General features: G+C 42.4%; 3 protein-coding genes across 11 annotated transcripts in view; all 3 read right to left on the bottom strand.

Moving 5' to 3' along the window:
• Positions 1-4,642, bottom strand: part of LOC143480689 (kelch-like protein 29) — a 66,447-nt gene extending 61,805 nt beyond the window's left edge. For both annotated transcript variants that reach the window (XM_076978487.1, XM_076978486.1), the window contains exons 1-2: positions 4,390-4,642; positions 1,862-1,925 (exon numbers count right to left, since the gene is read on the bottom strand). In XM_076978487.1, the coding sequence (XP_076834602.1) occupies positions 1,862-1,888 (27 nt within the window). In that variant the 5' untranslated portion in view covers positions 1,889-1,925; positions 4,390-4,642. The remainder of the gene's footprint in view (positions 1-1,861; positions 1,926-4,389) is intronic.
• Positions 4,643-4,709: 67 nt separating this feature from the next.
• On the bottom strand, positions 4,710-7,011 carry LOC143481159 (serotransferrin-like). Its single transcript, XM_076979094.1, has 6 exons — positions 6,878-7,011; positions 6,741-6,761; positions 6,471-6,642; positions 6,044-6,190; positions 5,844-5,914; positions 4,710-4,762 (listed from the first exon to the last, which is right to left on the bottom strand). Exons 1-6 carry the CDS (start codon positions 6,897-6,899, stop codon positions 4,710-4,712), a joined length of 486 nt encoding a protein of 161 aa, XP_076835209.1. The 5' UTR covers positions 6,900-7,011.
• LOC143480686 (uncharacterized) lies at positions 6,878-19,114 on the bottom strand. 8 transcript variants are annotated; one of them, XM_076978481.1, is made up of 16 exons: positions 15,172-15,232; positions 14,826-14,891; positions 14,251-14,316; positions 13,890-13,955; positions 13,514-13,579; positions 13,006-13,071; positions 12,588-12,653; positions 12,250-12,315; positions 11,724-11,789; positions 10,826-11,377; positions 10,481-10,595; positions 10,219-10,327; positions 9,809-10,035; positions 8,408-8,529; positions 7,789-7,961; positions 6,878-6,968 (listed from the first exon to the last, which is right to left on the bottom strand). In XM_076978481.1, exons 1-16 carry the CDS (start codon positions 15,202-15,204, stop codon positions 6,947-6,949), a joined length of 1,881 nt encoding a protein of 626 aa, XP_076834596.1. In that variant the 5' UTR covers positions 15,205-15,232; the 3' UTR covers positions 6,878-6,946. The 8 variants fall into 8 exon arrangements, with proteins under 8 accessions (XP_076834596.1, XP_076834598.1, XP_076834599.1 ...); XM_076978477.1 differs by lacking the exons at positions 6,878-6,968; positions 7,789-7,961; positions 8,408-8,529 and adding exons at positions 15,544-15,634; positions 15,875-16,045; positions 18,981-19,114 and having other exon boundaries at positions 9,905-10,035; positions 15,172-15,237; XM_076978483.1 differs by lacking the exon at positions 12,588-12,653.
• Positions 19,115-26,442: the final 7,328 nt, after the last annotated feature.

The following is a 26,442-nucleotide window of genomic DNA, read 5'->3' on the forward strand; positions in this document are numbered from 1 at the left end:
ATCCAGCAGCATTACAATGGGAGAAGTACAACAAAAATCACTATTCATATTGATCTACACTTTGCTATGGAAGCAACAAACCAAAGCGAGCTAACTAATCCAGAACATGGATGGTCAGTCTTGGACAACAGTCTCTGATTAAATGCAGACTGTCAGTACAAATTTGTTTCTTTGCAAAAATAAAAATAAAAATTTTAAATGTATTTTAAAAAGAACTACTCATGGAGGAACCGTCCATGAGTAATTCTTTCTGAAATGTATTTATTTATTTTTTTCACTGACATTCAAATTATTTGTATATTAAACTGTCTTTTAGTTATGATTTCATACACATCCATCCATCAACACGCAAGACAGACAGTTACACAGATAGATAAATATAGGAATAGCCTATAGCTTATATATAATAAATGTTGCCTATCACAGCTATTGTACAAGGTTGTAGGAGGTTATTCGGGAAATTTACTTTGTAATTTGCTAGGCTTCAGTCAACTGGCAAGTTCACTTTGAGAACTGAACCAACATGAAATGACTTATGAATACTGATGAAGACATTACAGCTTACATCGGTCATATCCCTATACAATCACACCCAATTTAGGGGCAGGAGGGTTGGGGGGAAACTTTTGAAGTAAAACTGTTAGCGTTGGCAAGGTTACAGAAAATTTACCTTTCATGATTTTCATAATATATACTAACCACAAAGGAAAATATTGTGGGTGAGGCCTATATTTCATCATATATTCTTCATCTTTCAATGAGCAGTCATAAATTAAAAATTGCCAGAATCATGAATGAAAATAATTATCTACTAATGAAACAGCAACCTCCACTGGGCAATTATTAGACTGTTTAACTAATGATGGCTATTATGCATGCTTAATTCATATTTTAAACTGCATATTACATTTCTTAATATGACAATATATGACAAAATGACTGAAATGTTTGTTGTGGGGAAAAACTCCCCACAAATGCAACCAGGTATATACTAAACATCCTGTATTGTAAGATCTCATCTCACATGGTCAACAGGCGTTTGGAGCAATTTCTGGTTACGTTTGCTGTTAGGATGGGTTGTATGGTTCATCCCTCCATGTTCCTAGATAATTCCAGAACCAACAGTTCTTAGTCTAATGAAATATTTTTGAGACCCCATTTACTTTGTTTACACTTACATGTTTTTTTTTAAGACCAAAGTCCAGCACATCAATATACTAAATTACGTTGGGGGTTAGACTCCAAGACATCAAAAAGGAACTGGTGGCCAGGATAAGTGCTAGCAAAACACCGATGTAAACAAAATGGCTTGAATAATTACTAAAACGAATCGTATGCTATGTAGAGTAGGTGTTGTGTATCTCACTTTTGTCCCATAACAGATATTTATTGCAACATACTTCTCCCTTGACGTGGATCTCTCCTATAATCTGCGTCCATACATCCTGACACATGGCAATTAAGCTGTCTGGGGCTAAGAGGCAGAAGAGCAGCCCCCCCCCTGAGAGAGCAGCACAGCAGGGCCCCCAGCATGATCCCTCACTGTTGCTTCTCAGCAACAGTGCTGTCAAACAACACAGCTCACAGCAGCCCGGCCAGCCACAGCGTCCACCCTCCTCACTGTACAATCTGGCCTGTGTTCCTGCCTTTCAAAGGCTCGGTCGCAGTGTGAAAAGACTCAAACGCAAGCAGTTTCAAAAGAATGCAGTTTAATAGAACGTATGAGAATTATGAAATTGATTTCTTCTCCAAGCCAGCATTTATCAACAAAGATTAACCAAACAGAACCTGAAACAATTTGATTGGTAAAAACACACATCTCCTCAATGTTAATCTATAAATGTAATTGACAATTACTTACCAAACTGCGTCTTTTCTGGAAGCACATCACAGTAGAATGTATTCTTCACTGCAGCAAGGCGATCCTGTTAAAAGCATGTTATGTTAAAATTGTTGTTTTATAAGTGATTTGAAGGACTCTTCAGATGAACAGTAAGCTAGGGAAAGGAAGACCTCCCCGTTAAAAACTATAACAATGTATAAGGAGAAGAATTCAGAAACTCAAACTGAGCATTCAACACAGGTTCACTGAACATTTTGTAATACTTTTAAACTAAAAAAATAACCAAATTAAATAATTCAGTCTCAGGAGTTCATCAATTAAGGACATTAAACCTGTACATAAACATATCAAACTGGAAACAGCATTAAAAACATTAAGCAGCCTTGGAGGCAACTGCAGCTGGAAGACTGATCAGACAGAACAGGGTCGTCACATTTGCACAACTGTCTGAGTCCACAGGACGTTTTACGTCCAGATCAGCAGAAGCAGTAGCCAGTGCTGCATGAGTTTCAGCAGGCTTTTAATCACTACCTCTTCACCTGTAAGACTACCATGGAAGTGATGGAAGACTCAAGGAATTTTATCCCTGGCAATCATTCACCAAATCTAAGACCCAGCTCATAAGAAAGGGTGTTACTTTTGAATTCTGACTGCAAAAAATAATGACTCAATCATTACACCTAAAGTAGAATTTTATTGAACATATCAGACAGAGCTTTATTATCAGTCTAATGGAAAAGCAGTTCTCTTTTCACTGGACTCACATTAAAAGCAGACAGGTATGGTAGGTGTATGTAGTCATGTAGAATTTGCCTTTGCTATTTTCCCTCAAATCTGTGTTAAAACAGAACTGGACGAATGTAAAAACATTTGCTAATTGACTCGAATGGATATTTCACTTGGTTATCAGCAAAACTGAGTGGTAATATACACAACTGGATATGTTTTATAACTTTGTATATTTTTTACAATATAACAATAAGTAAAAACCTTAATTTTTATATTTTTTTGTAATTAACAAAAACAAATCCCTCACTCAAACTGAATACAATTATGAAGTCCAATAGATAGACCTCACAAACACGTCACTTTATAAATTAACATAACAAAATTAATTACATAATTAAAACATAAATGCTTGGAATTTGAGTGAAATTGATAATAGACCACTGTGTAAGTCCATTACACAGCTGGTATCTGGTAGTTCACTAGCTAATCTCAGAAAGACAAAATTACAAAGTAATGACCTTATTATTCTGACATATCACTCTGGCTGGAAAAGTAATAGGCTCTGTGTTTCCTCAGTATGCAGAGGTAATACTCTCTAGACTCTTCACACAATTATTATTCACACAGTATTCTAAATAACAATACTAGAATGAGATGAGCTTGGGGTTTTTAAAAAAGCATCATTCACCATTATTACTTAAAGGGAATTTATTTATTATGTTAGAATATGTAAGTAATTTATATCATGGATTAAATGTTAAAAAATCCAACATGCAGTACTAAAACAACAGATGGTTAAACTTTCAACCAGTATTTCACATAATTTCAGCCGTGAGGGAAGTGTGAAGCCAACGCTGAAACCTTTTACCATTTAGTTGAATACTGTGTTATTCTGCAATTCCAAATGATGCCTCTATATCGTCTATGCATCAATGGCGTTGCTGACATACTAGTGCATTATGTCACTGTAGTACATAATGAAATGAAAAGTGACATGTTAATCTCTCTCAGCTATGCTATAAGGCTCCATACTAGAGTTTAAACAGCATTCACAACAATACAAAAATAGATATATAAGAAAACAAAAATCACCATATAATATTGAACCCTCTAATGGCTTCTTCATTTCAAAGCTAACTGCACTAAACTCCAATGTAAACCAATCATCAACAATTAATGACTGAATTGCAGGCCTATTAATTTGCAGGTAAAGTAAAATTACATCAATCAAGAGCACTTAATCATACCATTAGTCAGACAGTATATAAATAAAAATGACAGCTGGCTTTTCACTTTGTCAACTACCAAATAGATTGGGGTTTTTAAGTCATCGTCACTGATGAAAATCTCGTTTCTTGTTAAAAAATGTTTCCACTGGCCAATAAATGAAGAAAACAGACAGTTAAAAGTTACCAACAGCAAGTGCACTGACAGGAAAGGTTGATTCTGTAAGCTCAGACGCTGTTGTCATTTGTAAGAGTGTATGGACGGAGCACGGAATAACGCATAATTAACTTTTTGGCTGTCGTGCGCAAAAGTATGTGTAAAGTTGTGGATTTTTGTTGTTGTTGTTTTTGTAGCGTTCAGTTTCCACTAAACTCTATAAAGCTGCTAAAGTCGGTCACTGAATCAGTGGGACACCGTCGTACGCTGTAAGCTCCGGTTCTTATAATCAAAGCACAGCGCAGTGTGCAGCGCAATAAACACGGGATGCCGTTCAATCCGTCGCCTCTCTTTTGAGAATAATTCAGCATAATTACTGTCGTGGTAAAACCTGCAGTGAGTAAACTAGACAATCCAAACTACTGTTTTCTTACCTTGTTAATTGCCGCTCCAGTGTCCTTGTTTTTGTACTGATCTAACGCTCCCGTTGATACACTGATCGCTTTGTTTCATTGTAGACTATGCAAAATGATAATAGTAATAATAATTCGCTGCTGTCGACAGCCTTCGGTCCGCTTCAAGTAAGATTACAAAGAGCCATAAGTCATTTACGTGTGTTATGAAACGTCCAAACAGTGAGTGGAAGAGCTGATGCTACAGCACTCTCTGCCCACTGTTTTCCCTGCCTCGGCGTGTACGGCCTGGTCACGTGCACCGTGCGCGGCGCGTCTGCTGCTCCCCGCCGCTCCGCCCCTTACCCGCTAGAAGAGTAGTGACACAGCGCCCCCCAGCGGCCACGGAACCACACTACAGCACGGCACTCCCCAGCGCACACGGAACCACACAACAGCACAGCACTCCCCAGCGCACACCCACGGAACCACACAACAAGGCCAAGTAACACAGCACTCCCCAGCGCACACGGAACCACACTACAGCACGTCCTAGTAACACCGTCATTAAGCGGGGGACACACTGTAATATTGTTTGCGCTTGAAAAAAGGAGAAATATTTAATCATATTTGTTTTATTTTAACTTTTATAAAATTTTATTTTTATTTCAATTTGTAGAGGAAGAAGTTTATTAAAAGTTAATGCTTACATAATGCATGTTAAGAGTTATAATAAAACATTTCAAAATGCATGTGTAACTCAGTTAAATAAAAGTCTGTTGTCCAGTAATATAATTTGTAATTTTAGTGTTCTTAAAATCTTGTCTCGTCTCGATCTCGTGAACCCAATATCGTGTCTGGTCTCATCTTGTGAGCTAAGTGTCTTGTCATACCCCTACTATATATAGGACCATGCAGGACCGGCCCTTCCATTAGGCGATATAGGCAAATGCTAGGGGCGCCGGCTGTCCAGAGGGGCGCTCGCGTGAATGTGTTATTTTATTTATTTATTTATTTACAAATGAACAATTCATAAATACGAAAACAAGCAAAGTCCACAATCACAACTTCATTGTTTAATAATATTAGTCAAATTAATAATTATAATAGCACACGATACCCATCATCCGCGCAGCCCCCTCCCCCCGCTCGCTCTGCGCACCTCGTTACTGTTTCTCTGGGTAAAAAACAACGCCACAGAGTGAGTGACATCTCTCCGGAAAGATGCCAAAAAGACCGAAGTTCTCTGGTGACCAGGGGAGAAAAATGAGAAAAGAGCAGGAAGAAACCAAAGGTAATATAATATGGTGAATTACACTATACTCAAGGACGGATTAAGGATAGTCTGGGCCCCTGGGCAAAGAGTTGAGAGTTGAAAAGAGTTGAATTTGTGACTCATTAGAGCTCAAATATGAAGGGGTCTTAACTAAAATGAATTAATTAATACAAAGGACTATTGTTATAATCTATTATTATTAACACAGTTACAGACGTACCATCTGTATTTTCCTGTACAGTTGTATGTTTAACAAAGTCCACATCACCACTGCCTTCAGCCAGACACCTGTGAGAGAACAGTCACAAGCACAAGAATACCATTTCACAATCTACACAAGACATATAATTGGATCTGACCAGAATGTTTCTACACATAATGGCACATAAATTGCTACTGGTTTCATGGAAACCATATAGGAATGCCCCAGCATAGCCGTAGTAAAGCTCATCGGAGCTGGCTCTACATTTGTTCACATCTCCGCCGACATGTTTGCTACTGCCTGAACACAGTGCACACAGGCTGGACGTGGGTTCTGCACCAGGAACACGGCTCTCACTGAAGACAAGACAAAACAAAATAAAGGGCATTGTATGACACATTGCATGTGTCTTATGTAGACAGAGGTCTGGTAGACCTTGATTATGGCAGGTCATTTTTGTTCAGGAGTTGTTATTTATTACAACAATGTTTTTTTCTGTTTTTTTTTGCCCTAAAAATGTGATTGAAGTCTATTCAAGTGAGACATTGCTAACCATGGTCTTGACTAGCAGGTAAACATAAAACACTGTAGCTGATGTAAAATGAAAGTTCAAGCAACTGTAATACCAGAAGATGACAGAAATGCTCACAGAAGTCACATTCTTTGGTTTCCTTGTGGATGACACCCATGGGAATGTTCCAGCCTGCGGTGCGGCCCAGGCCAGTGTGGCAGGATTTTTTGCCTCTCAGTGTCTCCCAGGTCAGACCAGAGTCTTTGCGCACTACAGCCACAGCGTAATATGTGGAAGCATCTGAGGCTGATGGGAGTACGATGGATATAAATTGGTTTGGTATGGTCCAAACTTTACACATGACAAAGTACTTAAAACATAAAAGTACAACAGGCTTCACCTACCATCTCCAGAAGCACACTTTGCTATTGAAAGATACAAAAAACATTAATTAGCTACTTTATATTACACACACTGTATTCATTTGCTGAAATAAAAATATTGTATTTAATAGACAGCAAGTCAAGTTGGTATTCCTCACATTCATCATATTGTTCCACCATGGCTGGACCATACTTGCCAGCGGTATAAACCTGCCCTCCATCAAAAGCTACTGCATCAACTTCGTTACGCTGCAAAGACAAATTGTGAAGAGGAGAGATGACTGTGCTTGTTTCAGTTAAACTTATGGTGGGAAACCATGTCCCACGCATATGAGCCCACAGTACCAGGATCTTGCGTAAGCACTCGTCAGCGTTTTGGGCATTTGTGCACACAATCTTGGCATTGCCTTGATCATCCACTGTGTTGATCAACCACGCATCACACTTGACTGTTTCGGCATGTAATGGCACCCAGACTACTGTCTGTGCTGATCTCTGAAGAAGAAAGCAAAACTGCTATAACCCCACCATTCACTGTATCATAAATGAGGGTATAGAATAGAAAACACTAAGTTGTCGTTTTTATTTATTTGTATGTTAGGCCTCAACTTTCTTTAGAGACCTGATTGTGGACATGTACTCCGCTCCGAGATATGAAAAAGAGTCAGTGTTCTCAGACAGCGGCACCAGCTTTTTGGTCGAGTCTTTGAACATAAGGTATTTTGCAATGTAGCCCTCAGAGGAGAAGAGATTATAACCCTGTGGAGCACAAAAGTTAGTCACCATCAAATTCTCCTTGCCACGGTTGTTGCCACGGTCACCCTTGGCTTGCTCACTGGGGGCTTGTACTTGAACACTTGTAAAGCTGCTTTGTGACAACAACTGTTGTAAAAAGCATTATATAAATAAAATTTGATCTTGGTCACAACCATCTAATTAATTACAGCTAAATTACAAATGCAACCTTAATTAACAAGCAAAACAGAATAAACGCACGCGGCTCTGCGGAATTGGAGACAGCCCCTCCCCTTCGTGGGGGAGTGGCCTAGCGTGTGGCGTCGACGCTCACCCTTTGTGGTATTGCTCCATGGGCAGGATGCTCTTGCTCACGAGCCTGTGCAGCAGCTGGTCCATGTGCCCCCTGGCGATGGTGCTACGCTCCAGCGTGGACTCCACCACGTTTCGCACAAACACGAAGAGCAGAGACTGGCTGTTCAGCTCCTGCACGCACTGCACCGCCTCCTGCAAGACACGGAAGGAAATGTCAGCCACGCACGAACAGCACGGGGTGGTCATGAGAGTTGTACTAGTTCGGCTAACCATTTATTCTGTCCAAATGCAATTGCATAAAATAAGCCCGATGGGACATTATTTCAGTTTAATCCTCAACTCTGCGTCTGATTTACACTTTCACAATATATTTTTAATCTCAGATTGAATGTTGGGACGTCTACACAGAATAACTGGAGAGCCAAATCACCACTGGAGCTCATCCCACTTTTTCCTCAAATGTTTCTGCTGAAGTTTTTACCAGATTGTTCCATACATCATCTATGCTGACAAATAAGGTTGCGAGGCCCCCATGGGAAAGAGGAATCCTGCAGGATTGAGAACTTACTGAAACACTCCAGAGACAAAACTGCTCCATGCACATCAGTTTAAACTGACAACACTGTGCTGACATTTACCTTCAGGTCATTGATGTGGAGGTATTCCTCAATGATGGCTACAGACTTCTTTTCCAACTCCTCTTCACTCAGAGCTGGTTTGGCTGGGGCAGGAGGTGGTATTGGAGCGGTCTCACGCTTCACTGTGGAACAGAACAACAAATTAACATATGGAAACAACTGAGACCAGGATATCTGTCATGGACCCCGAGAGTAGTTTGCACAACCTTCACCTCAACCTTGTATATACTGCTCCACTGTTCCATAATTGGTGCTTTCTTGCCTGATGTCTTGGATCATAACGCACGATACTCAAATTAGTGCTAGTATACATTTTTAGGTTGAATGTTTCAGACCTCACAGAAGTGTCAGTAAAAGAATAAAGTACTTTGGGGGCAGTCATGGACTGGTGGTAGGGAAATGGTCTTGTGACCGGAGGGTCATGGATTCGATTCCCAAACCTGAGGTGCCCTTGAGCAAGGCACCTAACCCCAACTGCTCCCTGGGCACCGGGCTGCCCACCGCTCTGGGCACGTGTGCACCACAGCCCCCTAGTAATCACTGGTGTGTGTGTGTGTGTTAACTGCACAGATGGGTAAAAAGCGGAGGACAAATTTCGATTGTGGTGTAAAAAAAAAAAAAATCACAATTGACAAAATATGGCACATTTACAGTTTTACATTTTATTTAAAGAAAGTAAAAGATTGCTACTGATGCAGACAAAACTGTCACCATCAGTGCTTCAAACACACAGGGGAAAGCTCCTCCCACCACCCCATCGCATCTGATGGCCCCTCCCACCACACATCCCCTAGCTCCTCCTCTCACCCCATCGCCTCTGATGGCCCCTCTCACCACACATCCCCTGGCTCCTCCCACCACCCCATCGCCTTTGATGGCCCCTCCCACCACACATCCCCTAGCTCCACCCACCACTCCATCGCCTCTGATGGCCCCTCCCACCACACATCCCCTAGCTCCTCCTCTCACCCCATCGCCTCTGATGGCCCCTCTCACCACACATCCCCTGGCTCCTCCCACCACCCCATCGCCTTTGATGGCCCCTCCCACCACACATCCCCTAGCTCCACCCACCACCCCATCGCTTCTGATGGCCCCTCCCACCACACATCGCCTAGCTCCTCCTCTCACCCCATCGCCTCTGATGGCCCCTCTCACCACACATCCCCTGGCTCCTCCCACCACCCCATCGCCTTTGATGGCCCCTCCCACCACACATCCCCTAGCTCCACCCACCACCCCATCGCCTCTGATGGCCCCTCCCACCACACATCCCCTAACTCCTCCTATCACCCCATCGCCTCTGATGGCCCCTCTCAGCACACATCCCCTGGCTCCTCTCACCACCCCATCGCCTCTGATGGCCCCTCCCACCACACATCCCCTGGCTCCTCCCCTCACCCATTTCCTTGCCCATGGCCCGGTCACGGCTGCCCCTCTCTCGGCTGCCCCGGTCCTCTGTCATGCTGGCGACACGACGCACGGTGTCCACAGCACCGCGTCCTTCGCCTCCTCGGGCACGATCATTACTCTCTCTGCTGACATTGCACTTGGTGACTGCCGGGCGGTTCCTGTCCAGGACCTTCTCTCTGTCTTCACGGTCAGCACGCTCCTTGCTGGGGCTGCTTCTGTAAAAAAATTAATAAAATACTTGAGCACCATTTGGTCCTCCAACATCTCTCCCCTGTCCCTCAGTGTCGGTCGGTGGCTCAGACACTCGGCAATAAATAAGTCATCTGTGAACCGCAAAGCCAGTTGAAGTTCCTGCAAGAGGGTTTACAACGAGAACAAATGGTCTTCCTGATACTTGCCTGTGAGACACCCTGCGGTCAGCGTCCAGAGAGGAAGAAGTGGACGAAGGTCCTGACTGAAGAAGGGACGGAAAGTGGTCGAGTGTGCTGGTGGCGGGTCGGCCAGATTCTTGAAAGAAGAGAGCACCAAATGAGAACCAAGGCAAATCACCCAGTACAGAACCTTCTAGTTGACAACTGCAATGCTTGGCAATGATCAATATGCTGCAATCATCTTAGAGGTCAGTGGGAGGCCAAGCAGGTGCTAGCGTAGTACCCTTACCCTGTTCTCCGCTGGGCTTGGCTCCAGACCCACCACTGCTGCTTTTGCCATAGCTGCCCTGTGATTCCTTCCCTAATGTGATGAGCAGCTGCTTGATGTAGCCCATAGCCCAGGGCTGTGGAATGAGAGCAGCAAATCATGCAAAGAGAATGTACATTTGAACAAAATACGCCTTAAAATTATGATTTCAAGTTGGTCCTTTGGGACTATAAACTATAAAGTGATATGGTAACACCCTGCTGTCAACTCAGTAACACCAAGGGAAGGGCGTCTTTGTTTTTAGGATGGGGGATCTGTAATCCAGCACAGTCAGCAGAAATGGACAAATTCTCTAGCCCGCCGTACCCTGTTGATCTTGCTGCGGCGACTGGTGTCGATGGGTTGCGTCTTCGTTGTGATGGGCACCGTGTTGGAGCCCTCGTCCTGAGGCTCGGTGGTGCGGCCCCTGGACAGGTGGGACCCATCTTGGCCGTCGCGCCCCTGACTGGAGTCCTCCTTTGACAGCATGGGCACCGTGTTGGAGCCCTCGTCCTGAGGCTCGGTGGTGCGGCCCCCGGACAGGTGGGACCCATCTTGGCCGTCGCGCCCCTGACTGGAGTCCTCCTTTGACAGCATGGGCACCGTGTTGGAGCCCTCGTCCTGAGGCTCGGTGGTGCGGCCCCCGGACAGGTGGGACCCATCTTGGCCGTCGCGCCCCTGACTGGAGTCCTCCTTTGACAGCATGGGCACCGTGTTGGAGCCCTCGTCCTGAGGCTCGGTGGTGCGGCCCCCCGGACAGGTGGGACCCATCTTGGCCGTCGCGCCCCTGACTGGAGTCCTCCTTTGACAGCATGGGCACCGTGTTGGAGCCCTCGTCCTGAGGCTCGGTGGTGCGGCCCCCGGACAGGTGGGACCCATCTTGGGACAAAGAAGGGGAGAGAGAGAGAGAGAGAGAGAGAGAGAGAGAGAGAGAGAGAGGGAGAGAGAGAGAGAGAGAGAGAGAGAGAGAGAGAGAGAAGAAGGTGAATGACGAGATCCAGCACAAAGCTAATGTTATAAAGCATTATACAAATTATAAAGCATGTATCTGGGGTTACAGAATCAGCAAAGAGAGAAGAGACAAAGAGGGAGACAGGTATTTGTCCTTTAAAAAAAAGTTTAAAAAAGAGGGACAATTAAATGGACACAAACCAGAAGTGGAGGACAATTACTGGGGTGAAAAAACAGGGAGAGTGAGTGTGGTGTTTAAAGAGCCTCTCCTCACCGTACACAGAGCTGCTGTCATCATATGTGACATAGTTATGTTCGCTGGCCACAGGGAACACCGGGGCTGAGGGCACATATGGAGAGAGAGAGAGAGAGAGAGAGAGAGAGAGAGAGAGAGAGACAGAGACAGAGACAGAGACAGAGACAGAGAGACAATTTTGTAATGTTTAAATGTTTAGAGTTGTCAGCCCAACTTTTATCTAGTGTTACCAATATTATAAGTGTTCAGGCTTTGGCAATACAAATGAAGCAATATTTGTCGTGCCAATAAAGCACATTGAATTGAATTGAATTGAATTGAGACAGAGGGCAGAAGGTGAATGACGAGATCCAGCACAAAGCTAATGTTATAAAGCACAATGGGGTTACAGAATCAGCAAAGAGAGAAGAGACAAAGAGGGAGACAGGTATTTGTCCTTAAAAAAAAAGGGACAATTAAATGGACACAAACCAGAAGTGGAGGACAATTACTGGGGTGAAAAAACAGGGAGAGTGAGTGTGGTGTTTAAAGAGCCTCTCCTCACCGTACACAGAGCTGCTGTCATCATATGTGACATAGTTATGTTGGCTGGCCACAGGGAACACCGGGGCTGAGGGCACATATGGAGAGAGAGAGAGAGAGAGAGAGAGAGAGAGAGAGAGAGGGCAGAAGGTGAATGACGAGATCCAGCACAAAGCTAATGTTATAAAGCACAATGGGGTTACAGAATCAGCAAAGAGAGAAGAGACAAAGAAGGAGACAGGTATTTGTCCTTTAAAAAAAAGAGGGACAATTAAATGGACACAAACCAGAAGTGGAGGACAATTACTGGGGTGAAAAAACAGGGAGAGTGAGTGTGGTGTTTAAAGAGCCTCTCCTCACCGTACACAGAGCTGCTGTCATCATATGTGACGTCATAACCGTCGCTGGCCACAGGGAACTCCGGGGCTGAGGACACATATGAAGAGAGAGAGAGAGAGAGAGAGAGAGAGAGAGAGAGAGAGAGAGAGAGAGAGAGAGAGAGAGAGAGAGAGAGAGAGAGAGAGAGAGAGAGAGAGAGAGAGAGAGAGGGCAGAAGGTGAATGACGAGATCCAGCACAAAGCTAATGTTATAAAGCACAATGGGGTTACAGAATCAGCAAAGAGAGAAGAGACAAAGAGGGAGACAGGTATTTGTCCTTTAAAAAAAAAAAGTTTAAAAAAGAGGACAATTAAATGGACACAAACCAGAAGTGGAGGACAATTACTGGGGTGAAAAAACAGGGAGAGTGAGTGTGGTGTTTAAAGAGCCTCTCCTCACCGTACACAGAGCTGCTGTCATCATATGTGACATAGTTATGTTCGCTGGCCACAGGGAACACCGGGGCTGAGGGCACATATGGAGAGAGAGAGAGAGAGAGAGAGAGAGAGAGAGAGAGAGAGACAGAGACAGAGAGACAATTTTGTAATGTTTAAATGTTTAGAGTTGTCAGCTCAACTTTTATCTAGTGTTACCAATATTATAAGTGTTCAGGCTTTGGCAATACAAATGAAGCAATATTTGTCATGCCAATAAAGCACATTGAATTGAATTGAATTGAATTGAGACAGAGGGCAGAAGGTGAATGACGAGATCCAGCACAAAGCTAATGTTATAAAGCACAATGGGGTTACAGAATCAGCAAAGAGAGAAGAGACAAAGAGGGAGACAGGTATTTGTCCTTAAAAAAAAAGGGACAATTAAATGGACACAAACCAGAAGTGGAGGACAATTACTGGGGTGAAAAAACAGGGAGAGTGAGTGTGGTGTTTAAAGAGCCTCTCCTCACCGTACACAGAGCTGCTGTCATCATATGTGACATAGTTATGTTGGCTGGCCACAGGGAACACCGGGGCTGAGGGCACATATGGAGAGAGAGAGAGAGAGAGAGAGAGAGAGAGAGAGAGAGAGAGAGAGAGAGAGAGAGAGAGAGAGAGAGAGAGAGAGGGCAGAAGGTGAATGACGAGATCCAGCACAAAGCTAATGTTATAAAGCACAATGGGGTTACAGAATCAGCAAAGAGAGAAGAGACAAAGAGGGAGACAGGTATTTGTCCTTTAAAAAAAAGAGGGACAATTAAATGGACACAAACCAGAAGTGGAGGACAATTACTGGGGTGAAAAAACAGGGAGAGTGAGTGTGGTGTTTAAAGAGCCTCTCCTCACCGTACACAGAGCTGCTGTCATCATATGTGACGTCATAACCGTCGCTGGCCACAGGGAACTCCGGGGCTGAGGACACATATGAAGAGAGAGAGAGAGAGAGAGAGAGAGAGAGAGAGAGAGAGAGAGAGAGAGCAGAAGGTGAATGACGAGATCCAGCACAAAGCTAATGTTATAAAGCACAATGGGGATACAGAATCAGCAAAGAGAGAAGAGACAAAGAGGGAGACAGGTATTTGTCCTTTAAAAAAAAAAAGTTTAAAAAAGAGGGACAATTAAATGGACACAAACCAGAAGTGGAGGACAATTACTGGGGTGAAAAAACAGGGAGAGTGAGTGTGGTGTTTAAAGAGCCTCTCCTCACCGTACACAGAGCTGCTGTCATCATATGTGACATAGTTATGTTCGCTGGCCACAGGGAACACCGGGGCTGAGGGCACATATGGAGAGAGAGAGAGAGAGAGAGAGAGAGAGAGAGAGAGAGAGAGAGAGAGAGAGAGAGAGAGAGAGAGAGAGACAGAGACAGAGACAGAGACAGAGACAGAGACAGAGACAGAGACAGAGAGACAATTTTGTAATGTTTAAATGTTTAGAGTTGTCAGCCCAACTTTTATCTAGTGTTACCAATATTATAAGTGTTCAGGCTTTGGCAATACAAATGAAGCAATATTTGTCATGCCAATAAAGCACATTGAATTGAATTGAATTGAATTGAGACAGAGGGCAGAAGGTGAATGACGAGATCCAGCACAAAGCTAATGTTATAAAGCACAATGGGGTTACAGAATCAGCAAAGAGAGAAGAGACAAAGAGGGAGACAGGTATTTGTCCTTTAAAAAAAAAGGGACAATTAAATGGACACAAACCAGAAGTGGAGGACAATTACTGGGGTGAAAAAACAGGGAGAGTGAGTGTGGTGTTTAAAGAGCCTCTCCTCACCGTACACAGAGCTGCTGTCATCATATGTGACATAGTTATGTTGGCTGGCCACAGGGAACACCGGGGCTGAGGGCACATATGGAGAGAGAGAGAGAGAGAGAGAGAGAGAGAGAGAGGGCAGAAGGTGAATGACGAGATCCAGCACAAAGCTAATGTTATAAAGCACAATGGGGTTACAGAATCAGCAAAGAGAGAAGAGACAAAGAGGGAGACAGGTATTTGTCCTTTAAAAAAAAAAGTTTAAAAAAGAGGGACAATTAAATGGACACAAACCAGAAGTGGAGGACAATTACTGGGGTGAAAAAACAGGGAGAGTGAGTGTGGTGTTTAAAGAGCCTCTCCTCACCGTACACAGAGCTGCTGTCATCATATGTGACATAGTTATGTTCGCTGGCCACAGGGAACACCGGGGCTGAGGGCACATATGGAGAGAGAGAGAGAGAGAGAGAGAGAGAGAGAGAGAGAGAGAGAGAGAGAGAGAGAGAGAGAGAGGGCAGAAGGTGAATGACGAGATCCAGCACAAAGCTAATGTTATAAAACACAATGGGGTTACAGAATCAGCAAAGAGAGAAGAGACAAAGAGGGAGACAGGTATTTGTCCTTTAAAAAAAAAAGTTTAAAAAGAGGGACAATTAAATGGACACAAACCAGAAGTGGACAATTACTGGGGTGAAAAAACAGGGAGAGTGAGTGTGGTGTTTAAAGAGCCTCTCCTCACCGTACACAGAGCTGCTGTCATCATATGTGACATAGTTATGTTCGCTGGCCACAGGGAACTCCTGGGCTGATGGCACATATGGAGGGCAGTACTACAACACACACGCACACAGAGCAAAGGACAAACAGTTGGTCATCAGTTTCAGAAACAGCAAGCCATCATTTCAGCTCGGAGACACCAGAGGTCACATTAAAATTACCAATAACTTCAGACTAAAAACCTCATGGCCCTCCTACACATCAAACATACTACAAAAACAATGTTGTGCGTTTATTCACGTGGACACCATCCCTGTGTCCCAAGCAGAATCTCAACGGCACTGGAGCATTACCTGTCCAGGTGGGAGAAAGTAGGCCAGAGAGTTATAGTCCAGGTGTTGCTGAGGGATCATCACCACCTGGTAGTTCTGATAGACATCAGTGGGCTGAATGGTGTAGGCCATAATGCTGGGTGGCACACGCAGGGCACCGCTGGGCAGACTGGACCGGTTGGGGTAGAACGGCTGCGGGAGGAAAAGAATAGGGAGTTTCAGGATGTGGCGACATGCACAAGGCCGAACTTTAGCCCCAAGGTGGAAAACGTCCTTCCTCGCATGGCCATAGTCACATCCACACCCCACCCACCACAAAGGAACCAATTCTGCCATGTGTCAACAATGTGGGAAGAAGTCATGTTTCAACAACAGTGAGATGCAGTGCAACTGACAAATTTGCCACATTTAAATCAGCAGTTCTTCCTAGACACTCGAAACAAGCTCCACTTTAAGCCACGCCCCACGCCTAATGTCATTAGTTTTGCCATCATAATCTACATGTACTTTGAAGTTTGTCATTAAGCATGGGGGAAAAAGAGCAAAAACCAACAAAGGGTGTTTTGCACAGCACTGCCTCCTCATCTGCACCTCAGCACACTACAAGCAGCAATTGGTTTAACCTTCAAGCTCTGGTCACAAATTGGTTTGACCTGGCTGACAATAAATGAGACACTCAGTATATGAAAAACACAAGAACGCTAAAATATTGAGACATCTGGTTGTTATAAGGTTTCCACTGTATAAAACTTACATAGTCTTTTAAGTCACACAAATGCAATAATGTTAATTCTACTCAGAAATATACTTTCAGCAAGACCCTGGGTTCGTTGCACCAAAGTAACACACATTATTTCAGCAATTCCTGTGCAAAAACTATTTTGTTTGGTCATCATAGCATACTGTCAGAACCTAAGGCCTGTATCATTAGCCATTTCAACTACAGAACAAAAAGTCCTTGATTACACGACAACTGTGTGGCAATTACGCCAGAGAGCTGTAGAGCATACATCTGGACTGGGGGCTACTCAGGTTCATAATCAATATACTTATATATTTCATACTTAAAGCTATTGCTGCTGTACATTTGTTCGATATTGCGGATTAATGCCAAATGTTCATATTCACGTGCAGTCGTTCTTATTTGAGCGTTCACAGTTCATTGCTTTAAGTGCAAAGCTTTTGAATTTAAAACATTTCAATAGTTTTAAAAAAATCATGTATATTTCTATCATCTTTGATCATGATGCCTCTGTTTTTAGTTAGTTTTTTAAACTTGTGATAAAGACTAACTGTGGTTTGTAAACTCGTTTTTCTATCTTTGAAATAACATTCAGAAATATTTGATAACTGACAGTGGTAATTGAAGATCTAACAAGGTAGAAGAAACCCTGGACTGTGAACAGTTAAATTGATTTCTTTAAGTTCATGCATTAAGAATCAAAGTAAAGATATCGAGTCGCAGGGTTGCCAACTCTCACGCATTGAGCGTGAGACACACGCATTTGACCGTCTTCACACGCTCACACGCCACACATCCGATATCTCACGCCGAAAAAAAATTCTACTTTATTTACCTCTGATCTGGCGCCAACCACTGGCGATCGATCGATCGCGATATAAAACTTAATTTGTGTCCATTTTACACCCCGCCCAGTTACACCCCCCCCCCCCCCCTCCCTTTACGTTCGCCATTCCCTCCAGGTTCAAATCTCACTATTGAAAAGTTGGCAACCCTGGAGTCATAGTTGCCAGGTTCGCGGTTTTCACGCCAAATTGGGCTTGTTTGAAAATCCAGCCGCGGGTAAAAATTCTGGGGTCGCGGGGTCCGGTTTTTTGGGCTACTTTTGAGTTGGGATACCGCGGGAGTTACAAGTCAACACTAAGAATCGATCGCGATATAATAATCAATTTGTCTCCATTTTAAGCCTGTTTTATACTTGACGCGTCGGGGGTGGAATTAAGGTGGAATTCAAGCACTTGTTCGTCACTTTAAAGGTCCATTTCAACATTTCCCAGCATGATAAACTTATAGAAGTTAAATATTTATACATATACTCGAAATGATGCGAAATAATTCGCTTTAATCACATTATTTAATGGTGGTTTATTTTCAAAACGCCCAATCTTAACGTTTTCACGTTCTCTCATGTTTCGTCCTGGAATTACAAGAGGCTCGTAATTGTTAACACAAGAGAACTGTTCAGTTAGACCAGTGTTTTTCAAACTTTTTTTCTGGTGACCCACATTTTGTCCATGATTTTTCACGCGACCCAGCCAAGTTGTTGAGGGGGGGGGGGGGGGTTGAGTTTAAGTATTATATCGCGATCGATCGCCAAGTATTAACGCCTCCGCCGTTCGCGCTGTCGCGCGCTACGGTCACTCGCGAAAGTATAATCCATTAATATAATAATTTATTAAATATATTAACATTTATTTTTTTGCGACCCTTATTTTTTTGCGACCCTTTTTTTTTGGCTCGCGACCCATAGTTTGAAAAACCCTGAGTTAGACAACTGTTGTGAAACGAAGTAGTTACAATTTCAAGCATTTTAAAGTACTTTAGCCTAAATTCCAGCACTTTCAAACCTGAAACAAAGCAATATTAAAATTCGTCATAAATGTTCCTTCCCCTGTTTTTGAGGGGTGTTTCTTTATACTACCACTTATCGTTTCAGAGAACACTGCACGCGGAAAGTATAAACGCTTCCACCGTTCGCGCAGACTCGCGCGAGGTGGGTGGAGACACGCGCTACGGTCACTCGCGAAAGTAAACCAGGCTTTACACTCGCTGTTGCCACCCCCTTGCCTGGAGTCGAATCAGAAAGTTAGCAAGTAGTTAGCTTGCTAGCACCCAAGTTAAAACGACTCTTTTGCGCCCGAACCACCGGGAGACATGCGCTGTACGACACTAAACTTGTAGAAAGAGCCACCGTGTATCTAGCCAACTAGTGAAGTCAGGACGCGACCTACTATTTAATTTGGGTAGCCTAGAGAGTATCCACTTGTAATCTGACCGGATTCAATGTAACATCAATGAAAATCTATAATAGCTAGCTAACAATTTATAAATTTTAACATGTAGCCATCACACATTACCATTTTCAACGTTATAGTGGTACTATACCTAAAGGCGTGTAGTCACAGTCTTTGAAGAAACGCAGTGTGGTACAGTGTGGTATCTGCAGTGTGGTGATTAACTCTAGACAGAATAAAACCGTTACTAGGAGTGTTACTCAACCTAGCTACGCAACCAACACTCGGGGTTCCATTGTGACGTCCTAACCTGAACTATGACGGCGGTCAATTGTAGCCAGCGTAGCCAAGGCGACGCTTTCTTTGTTTTGGTGCGCACATGAAGGATGACGTCATGAGTAGAGTAGCACCTGCAACCTGCGTGAAGCTGGCCCCCCCTCATACCCAAAATGCTGAAATAACACTGCAGTTCGTTTGTGCTGGGTTTGTGCCCGTTTGTGCTGCAAATATTTTCGTTTGTGCTATTAAGTGCTTTAATTCGCTTAAATGCATTATGAACCTAAAATGGACTTATGAAAAAATGGTACAGTGAAACCTGTTCATACTTACTGCGATGATACTTAAGGGTTCACACTCTCATGCAGCAGTGGAATTGTTTTGGCATTATTGGAAATTTCTGAGAAATTGATGTCCTAATTCAGCCTTTTTTACATGAGTGCTTTAATTCCCCTAATTGTGGTATGAAGATAAAATGGATTTATGAGGAAATGTTACAGTGAAACCTGTTCATACTTACTGTGATGATACTTAAGGGTTCATACTCTCATTCAGCAGTGGAATTGTGTTAGCATTTTGGGAGATTTCCGAGAAATTGATGTCCTAATTCTGCCTATTTGACATTAAGACTTCATATACATGAAGAATACATGACAAGGTTGCCAACTTTTCAAGATCACTTGGAGTGAGATTTGAACCTGGAGGGAGCGGGTGGCGAGTGTAAATTGTTGAGGGGGGAGGGGGTGGGTTGCAAATGTAAAATGGACACATATTAAGTATTATATCGGGATCGATCGATCGCCAGTGGTTGGCGTCAGAGCGAAGTAGTAACTCACTGAATCATAGATATGGATCAGAGGTAAATAAACGATATTTTTCGGTGTGAGAAATCGGAAGTGTGGTGTGAGAGAGTGTGAAGACAAATGAGTCAAATGAGTGTGTCTCACGCTCAACCGTATATATACGGTCACTGGATCAAACTCAACTCAGCAGTTGGCATAACTCAAAAAGACAAATGGAAAATGTTTCCTTAATATTTTTGCTGGCATAATACTTTATTTTTTAGAATGTAAAATGTAAAATAAATATATAAAGAAAATATAACTGGATTAATTTACCTTAATTCTGATTAATTCTTGATGGTATTCATATGATTGCATATGTTACTGGGGACTTGTGTTATTGGAATTAACAGACTAGGTTGTGCTTGATAACGCTACAAGCTGCCCACTTAGACACGATGATATCCTACATCAGCTTTTGTGATGACTTCTGTGTTCCCACCAGGACTTGCATTAAACACAACAATGATGGGCCCAGGTTTAGTGCCAGACTGAAACAGCTGCAACAAACCAAGCAGGAAGCCTATAGAAGTGGGGGTGGGCAAGGAATCGCATGAATAAAGAAACTGTGAAAAGCTTCTCCAACAAGCTCCATAGAATGATGTCAACCATCATGAAATACTTTGAGAAACACAACCCCCTGCAGGACCCCCTGCAGTTTATATACTGGGCCAATAGCTTGGTGGATGACACGGTGAACATGGGACTTCAACTAATCCTTCAACACCCTGAACACTAAAGAAGTATGCACTTGTTCTTGGATTTCAGCTTGGCATTGAATATTACAAGCCCAGCACAATTACTTAGCAAACTCATTTAACTTGGAGTGCTGGCTTCAAACAGCAACATCCAACAGCATCCTCGCTGGCAGAAAACAGCCAGGGAGATTGGGAAAGTTCATCTCAAGAGGGCTATGAATTCTCCTCACTGCTGTCCTCACAAATCCACAGCAACATGGAGCTGAACATAGGGAAAACAGTGGAGATGACATTAGACTTCAGGAGAAGTTCCCCAGCCCTGCACATATTCACGATCCTTCAAGTCCTTTGAGTCCTTCAAGTTCCTGGATGCCACATTCACCAAGGACTTGAAGTTAGCTCCATCATCAATATTAATTAGTTCCATCATCAAGAGAACCCTGCAGAGGATGTAGTTTGTGCTTCAGCTGAGGAAGTTCAACCTGCATCATGAGCTGAAGATCCAGTTCTAAACCGCCATCATGGAATCTGTTGTCACCATGTTCATTACAATGTGGGGCAGCTATGTCACCAAGCATGACCTACACAGACCGATGCATTGTCATAGACCATTTGTGTTACGTTTCCCACACTGCTGGGTCTGCACACTTCTAGAATCAGGAGGTGTGCAGAATAAATTACAACTGACCCGTCATTCCCAGACCCTGATCTGCTTTCACCTGTTCCGGCACCATCCCTCAGGCCAGCACATTAGACAAAAGAGGATCATGACAGCCTAGCTACAGAGAAGCTTGTTTCCATATGCCATAAAACATCTCAATGCACATAACACTCCATAATACACATAATTACACACATTAACATTTCATTTAATCTAATCTTGGTCCTGACACTTCACCTGTATCTGCCTTATATTCCCTAATTCTTATGTGGGCTAATATATTAATTTATGTACTTATTCATTCTAGATTAACATATTCAAACTATGGCACTCAGCATTTTTAGCAACTGTGGCCAGCTGCACATGTAAAGCATACTACAGGTATGACTATATGTATTTGTTTATGTCTGTCTGTGAAAGCATGATTCTGAATGAGATTGAAGATCAATTTAATGTAATTTACTTAGCATCATTAATGACCAAGGCAGACAGAGATACACGGTCAGTTTCCAGTGTTGCTTTAGAGGCATTCAGTGCCAATCATCTGGTTTTCTTGCGCATTGCCCAGCACAGCATTGAGTACAACACAATGTGCTGGCCAATTACAGGGTTCACCTGTGTTGCGTGATAACTGTCCTCTGGAACTTCACATGCCCCTGAATGTTATCACTCTTTGTACTGTAAAATAAAACCTACTATTCCTTGGTTCCTGCTGCAAACAAACCTTAGGGTCCTGGAGCTTATTCATTCTGTGTAAATGTAAGGTCTCAAACTAGAAGGGTTCTGGTTCCTTATTGGAGGAAAAAGTTATAGGATGTTTTATAAAGCCATAGCTATATAGCAAGCAATCAAATAATTTTTTATGAGGAAGGCAGAGGAAGGGGGGGGGGGGGGTAAATAACAGACACCTCATGAAGAAGGTAAATACTCTGCATATATTATAGCTAACTTGCATGAATTTTGTCCACTGCTTGCCATCAAGCTCTGTTGTTAAGTCATAGTAGCTAGCGAGTTGTATTTTCTTTTATTTACATTGGCCCTTCTATCTGGTGTGCATGTATCCTTTGTTGTTTGTACAACATGTAGCTGCCGTTTTTAATAAAGGCTAATCATAAATACAGTGATTAACTACCTTACCTACAGTGGAATCAGTTTATAGTAATATTTTAGAGGATAGGGTAGGCTTTGATTTGATAGCAAATGTGTCCCCCCCCCAATGTCAAACCCGCTCCTACGCCCTTGCTCACTGCTCAAACCAGGGTCTACCAGTCTGTGGTCTTGAGTAACTGCTATGAGCAGAATCAACATTAGCAAAAATTGGTTGTTTGATAAAACAGCCCATTAATCTGTAATCTGTATATAATCCGCTTGCAGATATTTCTAACTCTTAGCGATTCAAAATACTTTCATATTTTGATATATCAAATGGCTACCCAAATGGCTACTCTACCCATAGAGTCTTATTTCCCATTGACTAATGCAATCCACAAAAATCCAGTCAGGAACAGGAAAATGGTGACCATTGTAATGATTTAAAGAGAATCTGCAGACAAACGTATGATCAATTCTTTATGTTCTTATTATGTAATGTACTTTGAATCTCCTCTGGGTATGTTGTACAAATAAATAACTTCAGTCAATCAGTGTAGTGTAGATGCAAACAGAGCTCTAACAGTACTAGAGTACTATATAAGCTTGGTTTCGGTTACTCCCTGTCGCATGGGGACATAACTTTTACAACCATTATGTTTTTGTTTCTTATGGTCGTGATGATTTACACGCAGAAATTTCAGCCCAGGCTCGTTTAATTCATAAAATGAGACAGCAACCGTAACGTCTGCCCCCTGGTGGCAGAAATACCGCATTGCAGCTCCAGACACTTTCATTAGGCCAGAAGTTGTCGTGTACGTATATGTTGGTTTGTGGGCTTTTGCGCGTATGTCAAAGCATGAGAAATCTGATTTGACAGTTGACTTAACGGGAGCTTTGTTTAGAGAGCAAACAGCATCGCAGTTCCCGGAAACATTTCCAAATCACTGAAAGAGAACTATGAACGGACGTTGTGTAGTCATTTTAAATACTCAAATCACTTGTTGTAAATTAAAATACTCGAATAATTTTGCTGAATGATTCATGGTACCTGATACTCAAATATAACGAACAGAACAATACGTATGTGTACTGTTTAAGTCTACACCACTGTGAAATACAACATTGTCTTTTATTATTGTATTATATTGATAAATGTCTTCTGATAAAAACCCAAAACAAAAAAAGGAACCAAACAAAGCAAAATACACACACACACACACCTCTTTTCCTATACTTTCCAGTAAATTCTACATTTTTTGTGTTAAATCAAAATCAATCTAATACTCTTCTCATTTGGATAAAATAGCAAAGGTTCCCCTTAATTTCCATTATGTCATGATTTAATGAACTGGAAATAAACGAGCGCACGCACACTTTCCTTTGCTTTGTAATGCCTTTTTAAGTGATTGTGCGGGCATGTCATTCCTGATGAAACTGGCATATGTTCAACCCTTCAGCAGAGGAAACAAGAGGCACCCCAGACACAAACTTTCAAATTTCAAGTAATCACAGAATAAACAAAACAAGCCAACAAACCTGTTTAAAGTATCAACCTGCAGCACAGCTTGGTTACATTTAATTTGCAACCAGTCACCAAACGTAAGTAAACAGAAATACTCGCATTTGTTCTGGAAGGTCATATAATCAAAGCAGGAGTGAAGCGGTACGTGATGCTGAGATAGTTACAGGGGAGCCGTTTCCTGAACTCTGACCTCTGACCAAGGACGGATTAAGGATAGTCTGGGCCCCTGGGCAAAGAGTTGCACAGGACCCCCCCCCCCCCCCATCACTCCATCCACCTCGCCTGCCTCAGCCAGCATCTTCTTCGTAAAGAAGAAGGACGGTGGTCTGAGGCCTTGCATACATTACCGAGGGCTCAGTTCCCTCTTGGTAGGCTACTCCTACTAGTCCTACTCCTACTACTCCTACCCGCTTCCTCTAGTGCCGTCGGCACTGGAGCAGCTGAGTTCATTCTTAATACGAGCCAGTTTGGAGAATGAACGCTCCCCTTCACAATTTGTGATAGGCACAGTCAAAAAAAGTCTAAGTGCTATGTAGACATTTGGAAAGGTTGACTGTAAATGGACTCCATTGTACTTTCCCGACATGTTACTTGCATTATCGTATGACTGGCCCCTACAGTTGGATAAGTCTAGGCCCAGATTCTCCACCATAGCAACGACACACTCTGCCAAACTGTCCCCACTATGGTTTTCAATAGGCTCAAAAGCTAGAAAACGCTCAACTACATGTCCGTCATTATTAACAAACCTGAAAATAAAAGTAAGTTAGTCCACATGAGCGGAGTATGAGGTAATGAGTGGAGTCAACTATAACAGAGAAGTATTTTGATTCTTTGATCTCATTAACAATTGCCTGCTTTGTTCTCTGTCCCATCAAATGGATAAATTCTTCACACACTGTTGATGATAAGTAGGACACAGAACCTTTTCCCTTACCTCCAAACCTTTGGAGGTGCTCAGCTAGGAATGGGTCAAATTTGGCTAGGAGTTCTATGATGCCCAAAAAATTACCATTGTGGGCTGATCCTAATAGCTCATCATCTCCCCTGAAAGCAAGTCCCCTCTCCCCCAAAAACTGGATGACTGCAACAACTCTTCAAAACTTCCCGCCAGAATTGTCTTTCTGTGTCAATTTGTTTGACAATATCAGAATCAATTGTTGCTGTGCCTCTGGAGCGATTATATAATGCTACAATCACAAAATTGTAGAACCAGATACAATATGTAATAAAAAAGGCTGATCTATAACTATTTAGCTATAAATTGTTGTTATTGTAAATGTATTGTATGTATGTACTATTATAAAGCTTACACTTCTACTATTATCAATACTGTAATATGCAAATAACAATAAGCTTTTAAAAAAGCTGTGAGTTGCTAGTTAGCAACGTTACACTAGCCTTGAAAAAGGCTGTGAACCTTTCAAAGTTTAATATAGTAAATATAGTAATGTAATATTATATCATGTAATATAATATATAAGCCTTTGAAAAGACTATGAAAAGAATGTAACAGAATATATGCAATATAGTATAGTATAATATAATATAAAAACATTTATATATATTATAAAATAATATAATGCAGTATAAAGTTTAATGAGCCTTTAAAAAGGCTGTTGGTTGCTGATCTGGTAATAGCAAGTTAAAAGTTGTAGTAAAAGAACAGAGCAAGTTTGCAAGCTGAACTGTCTGAATGTGAGGAGTTTTGACACTGGCAGGGGGTTTTATATAGATCTTGCATATTCACTTGGAAGTTCTCGCAACACCTGATTGGCTCAGCCCCCGTGGGAATTTAGGGCAATGTAACAATTTTTCACCACTGAGTGAGAGGGTCGGGGAGGGGTAGCCACTATCTACTACAAAAATGCTGTTTGTGTGTGTGTGTGTGTGTGTGTGTGTGTGTGTGTGTGTGTGTGTGTGTGTGTGTGAGAGAGAGAGAGAGAGAGGGAGAGAGAGAGAGAGAGAGGCATGGAGAGGGAGACAGGGGAAAGGTTTTGAGTATATTAAAAATGCTGTGTTAATGATATTAAATCAAGTTTCATTATTGTCAAGACACCTTCACACTGCCTTGAAACATGTCAAGTCATGTCAAACTGTCATTGAATAAGAAGCTGAATAAAATATGTTTTCCAATAAATAATCCTCAAACTAAATATCAGGGTTACACGCATACGCAGCCACAGCTACTACAACAAAACCACTTGCTGTTTCATCATCTGTCACCAAACCAAAATGTGCTACTCAGTAAAATTAGCTTGCAGTTCTGTTGTATGAAAAGGCACTTTTCCTTTCATGCATTCCTTCAGAACTAGAGTGACCACTGGTCTCTTTACTGTTGTTTATTAAAGGGGAAACATGAAACTAGTCAAATGGCTTGTTGTTTTCACACAAGTGAAATCACACCCTTGGCCAAATTCACTAAATTTAATCGGTGTCAAAGATAGCATTCATCAGACAAATTGCTTGTCTTAAATTTAAATAATTGCAAAATTGCTAAATTAATTTGTGTCTCTGCGCTT

Source organism: Brachyhypopomus gauderio, chromosome 17 (assembly GCF_052324685.1).
Source record: "Brachyhypopomus gauderio isolate BG-103 chromosome 17, BGAUD_0.2, whole genome shotgun sequence".
NCBI lineage: Eukaryota > Metazoa > Chordata > Actinopteri > Gymnotiformes > Hypopomidae > Brachyhypopomus > Brachyhypopomus gauderio.

What these genes read in the sequence shown, in the direction of transcription:
- LOC143480686 (XM_076978481.1), bottom strand. Translation starts at nt 15,204, where the DNA reads ATGTCACATATGATGACAGCAGCTCTGTGTACG. An exon ending in TGACAGCAGCTCTGTGTACG is followed by an intron (nt 14,892 to 15,171) that starts GTGAGGAGAGGC and finishes ATGTGCCCTCAG; the next exon opens with CCCCGGTGTTCCCTGTGGCC. An exon ending in GCCGCAGCAAGATCAACAGG is followed by an intron (nt 10,596 to 10,825) that starts GTACGGCGGGCT and finishes CTCATTCCACAG; the next exon opens with CCCTGGGCTATGGGCTACAT.
- LOC143481159 (XM_076979094.1), bottom strand. Translation starts at nt 6,899, where the DNA reads ATGGTGGAACAATATGATGAAT. An exon ending in GGTGGAACAATATGATGAAT is followed by an intron (nt 6,762 to 6,877) that starts GTGAGGAATACC and finishes ATCTTTCAATAG; the next exon opens with CAAAGTGTGCTTCTGGAGAT. An exon ending in AAAGTGTGCTTCTGGAGATG is followed by an intron (nt 6,643 to 6,740) that starts GTAGGTGAAGCC and finishes TACTCCCATCAG; the next exon opens with CCTCAGATGCTTCCACATAT.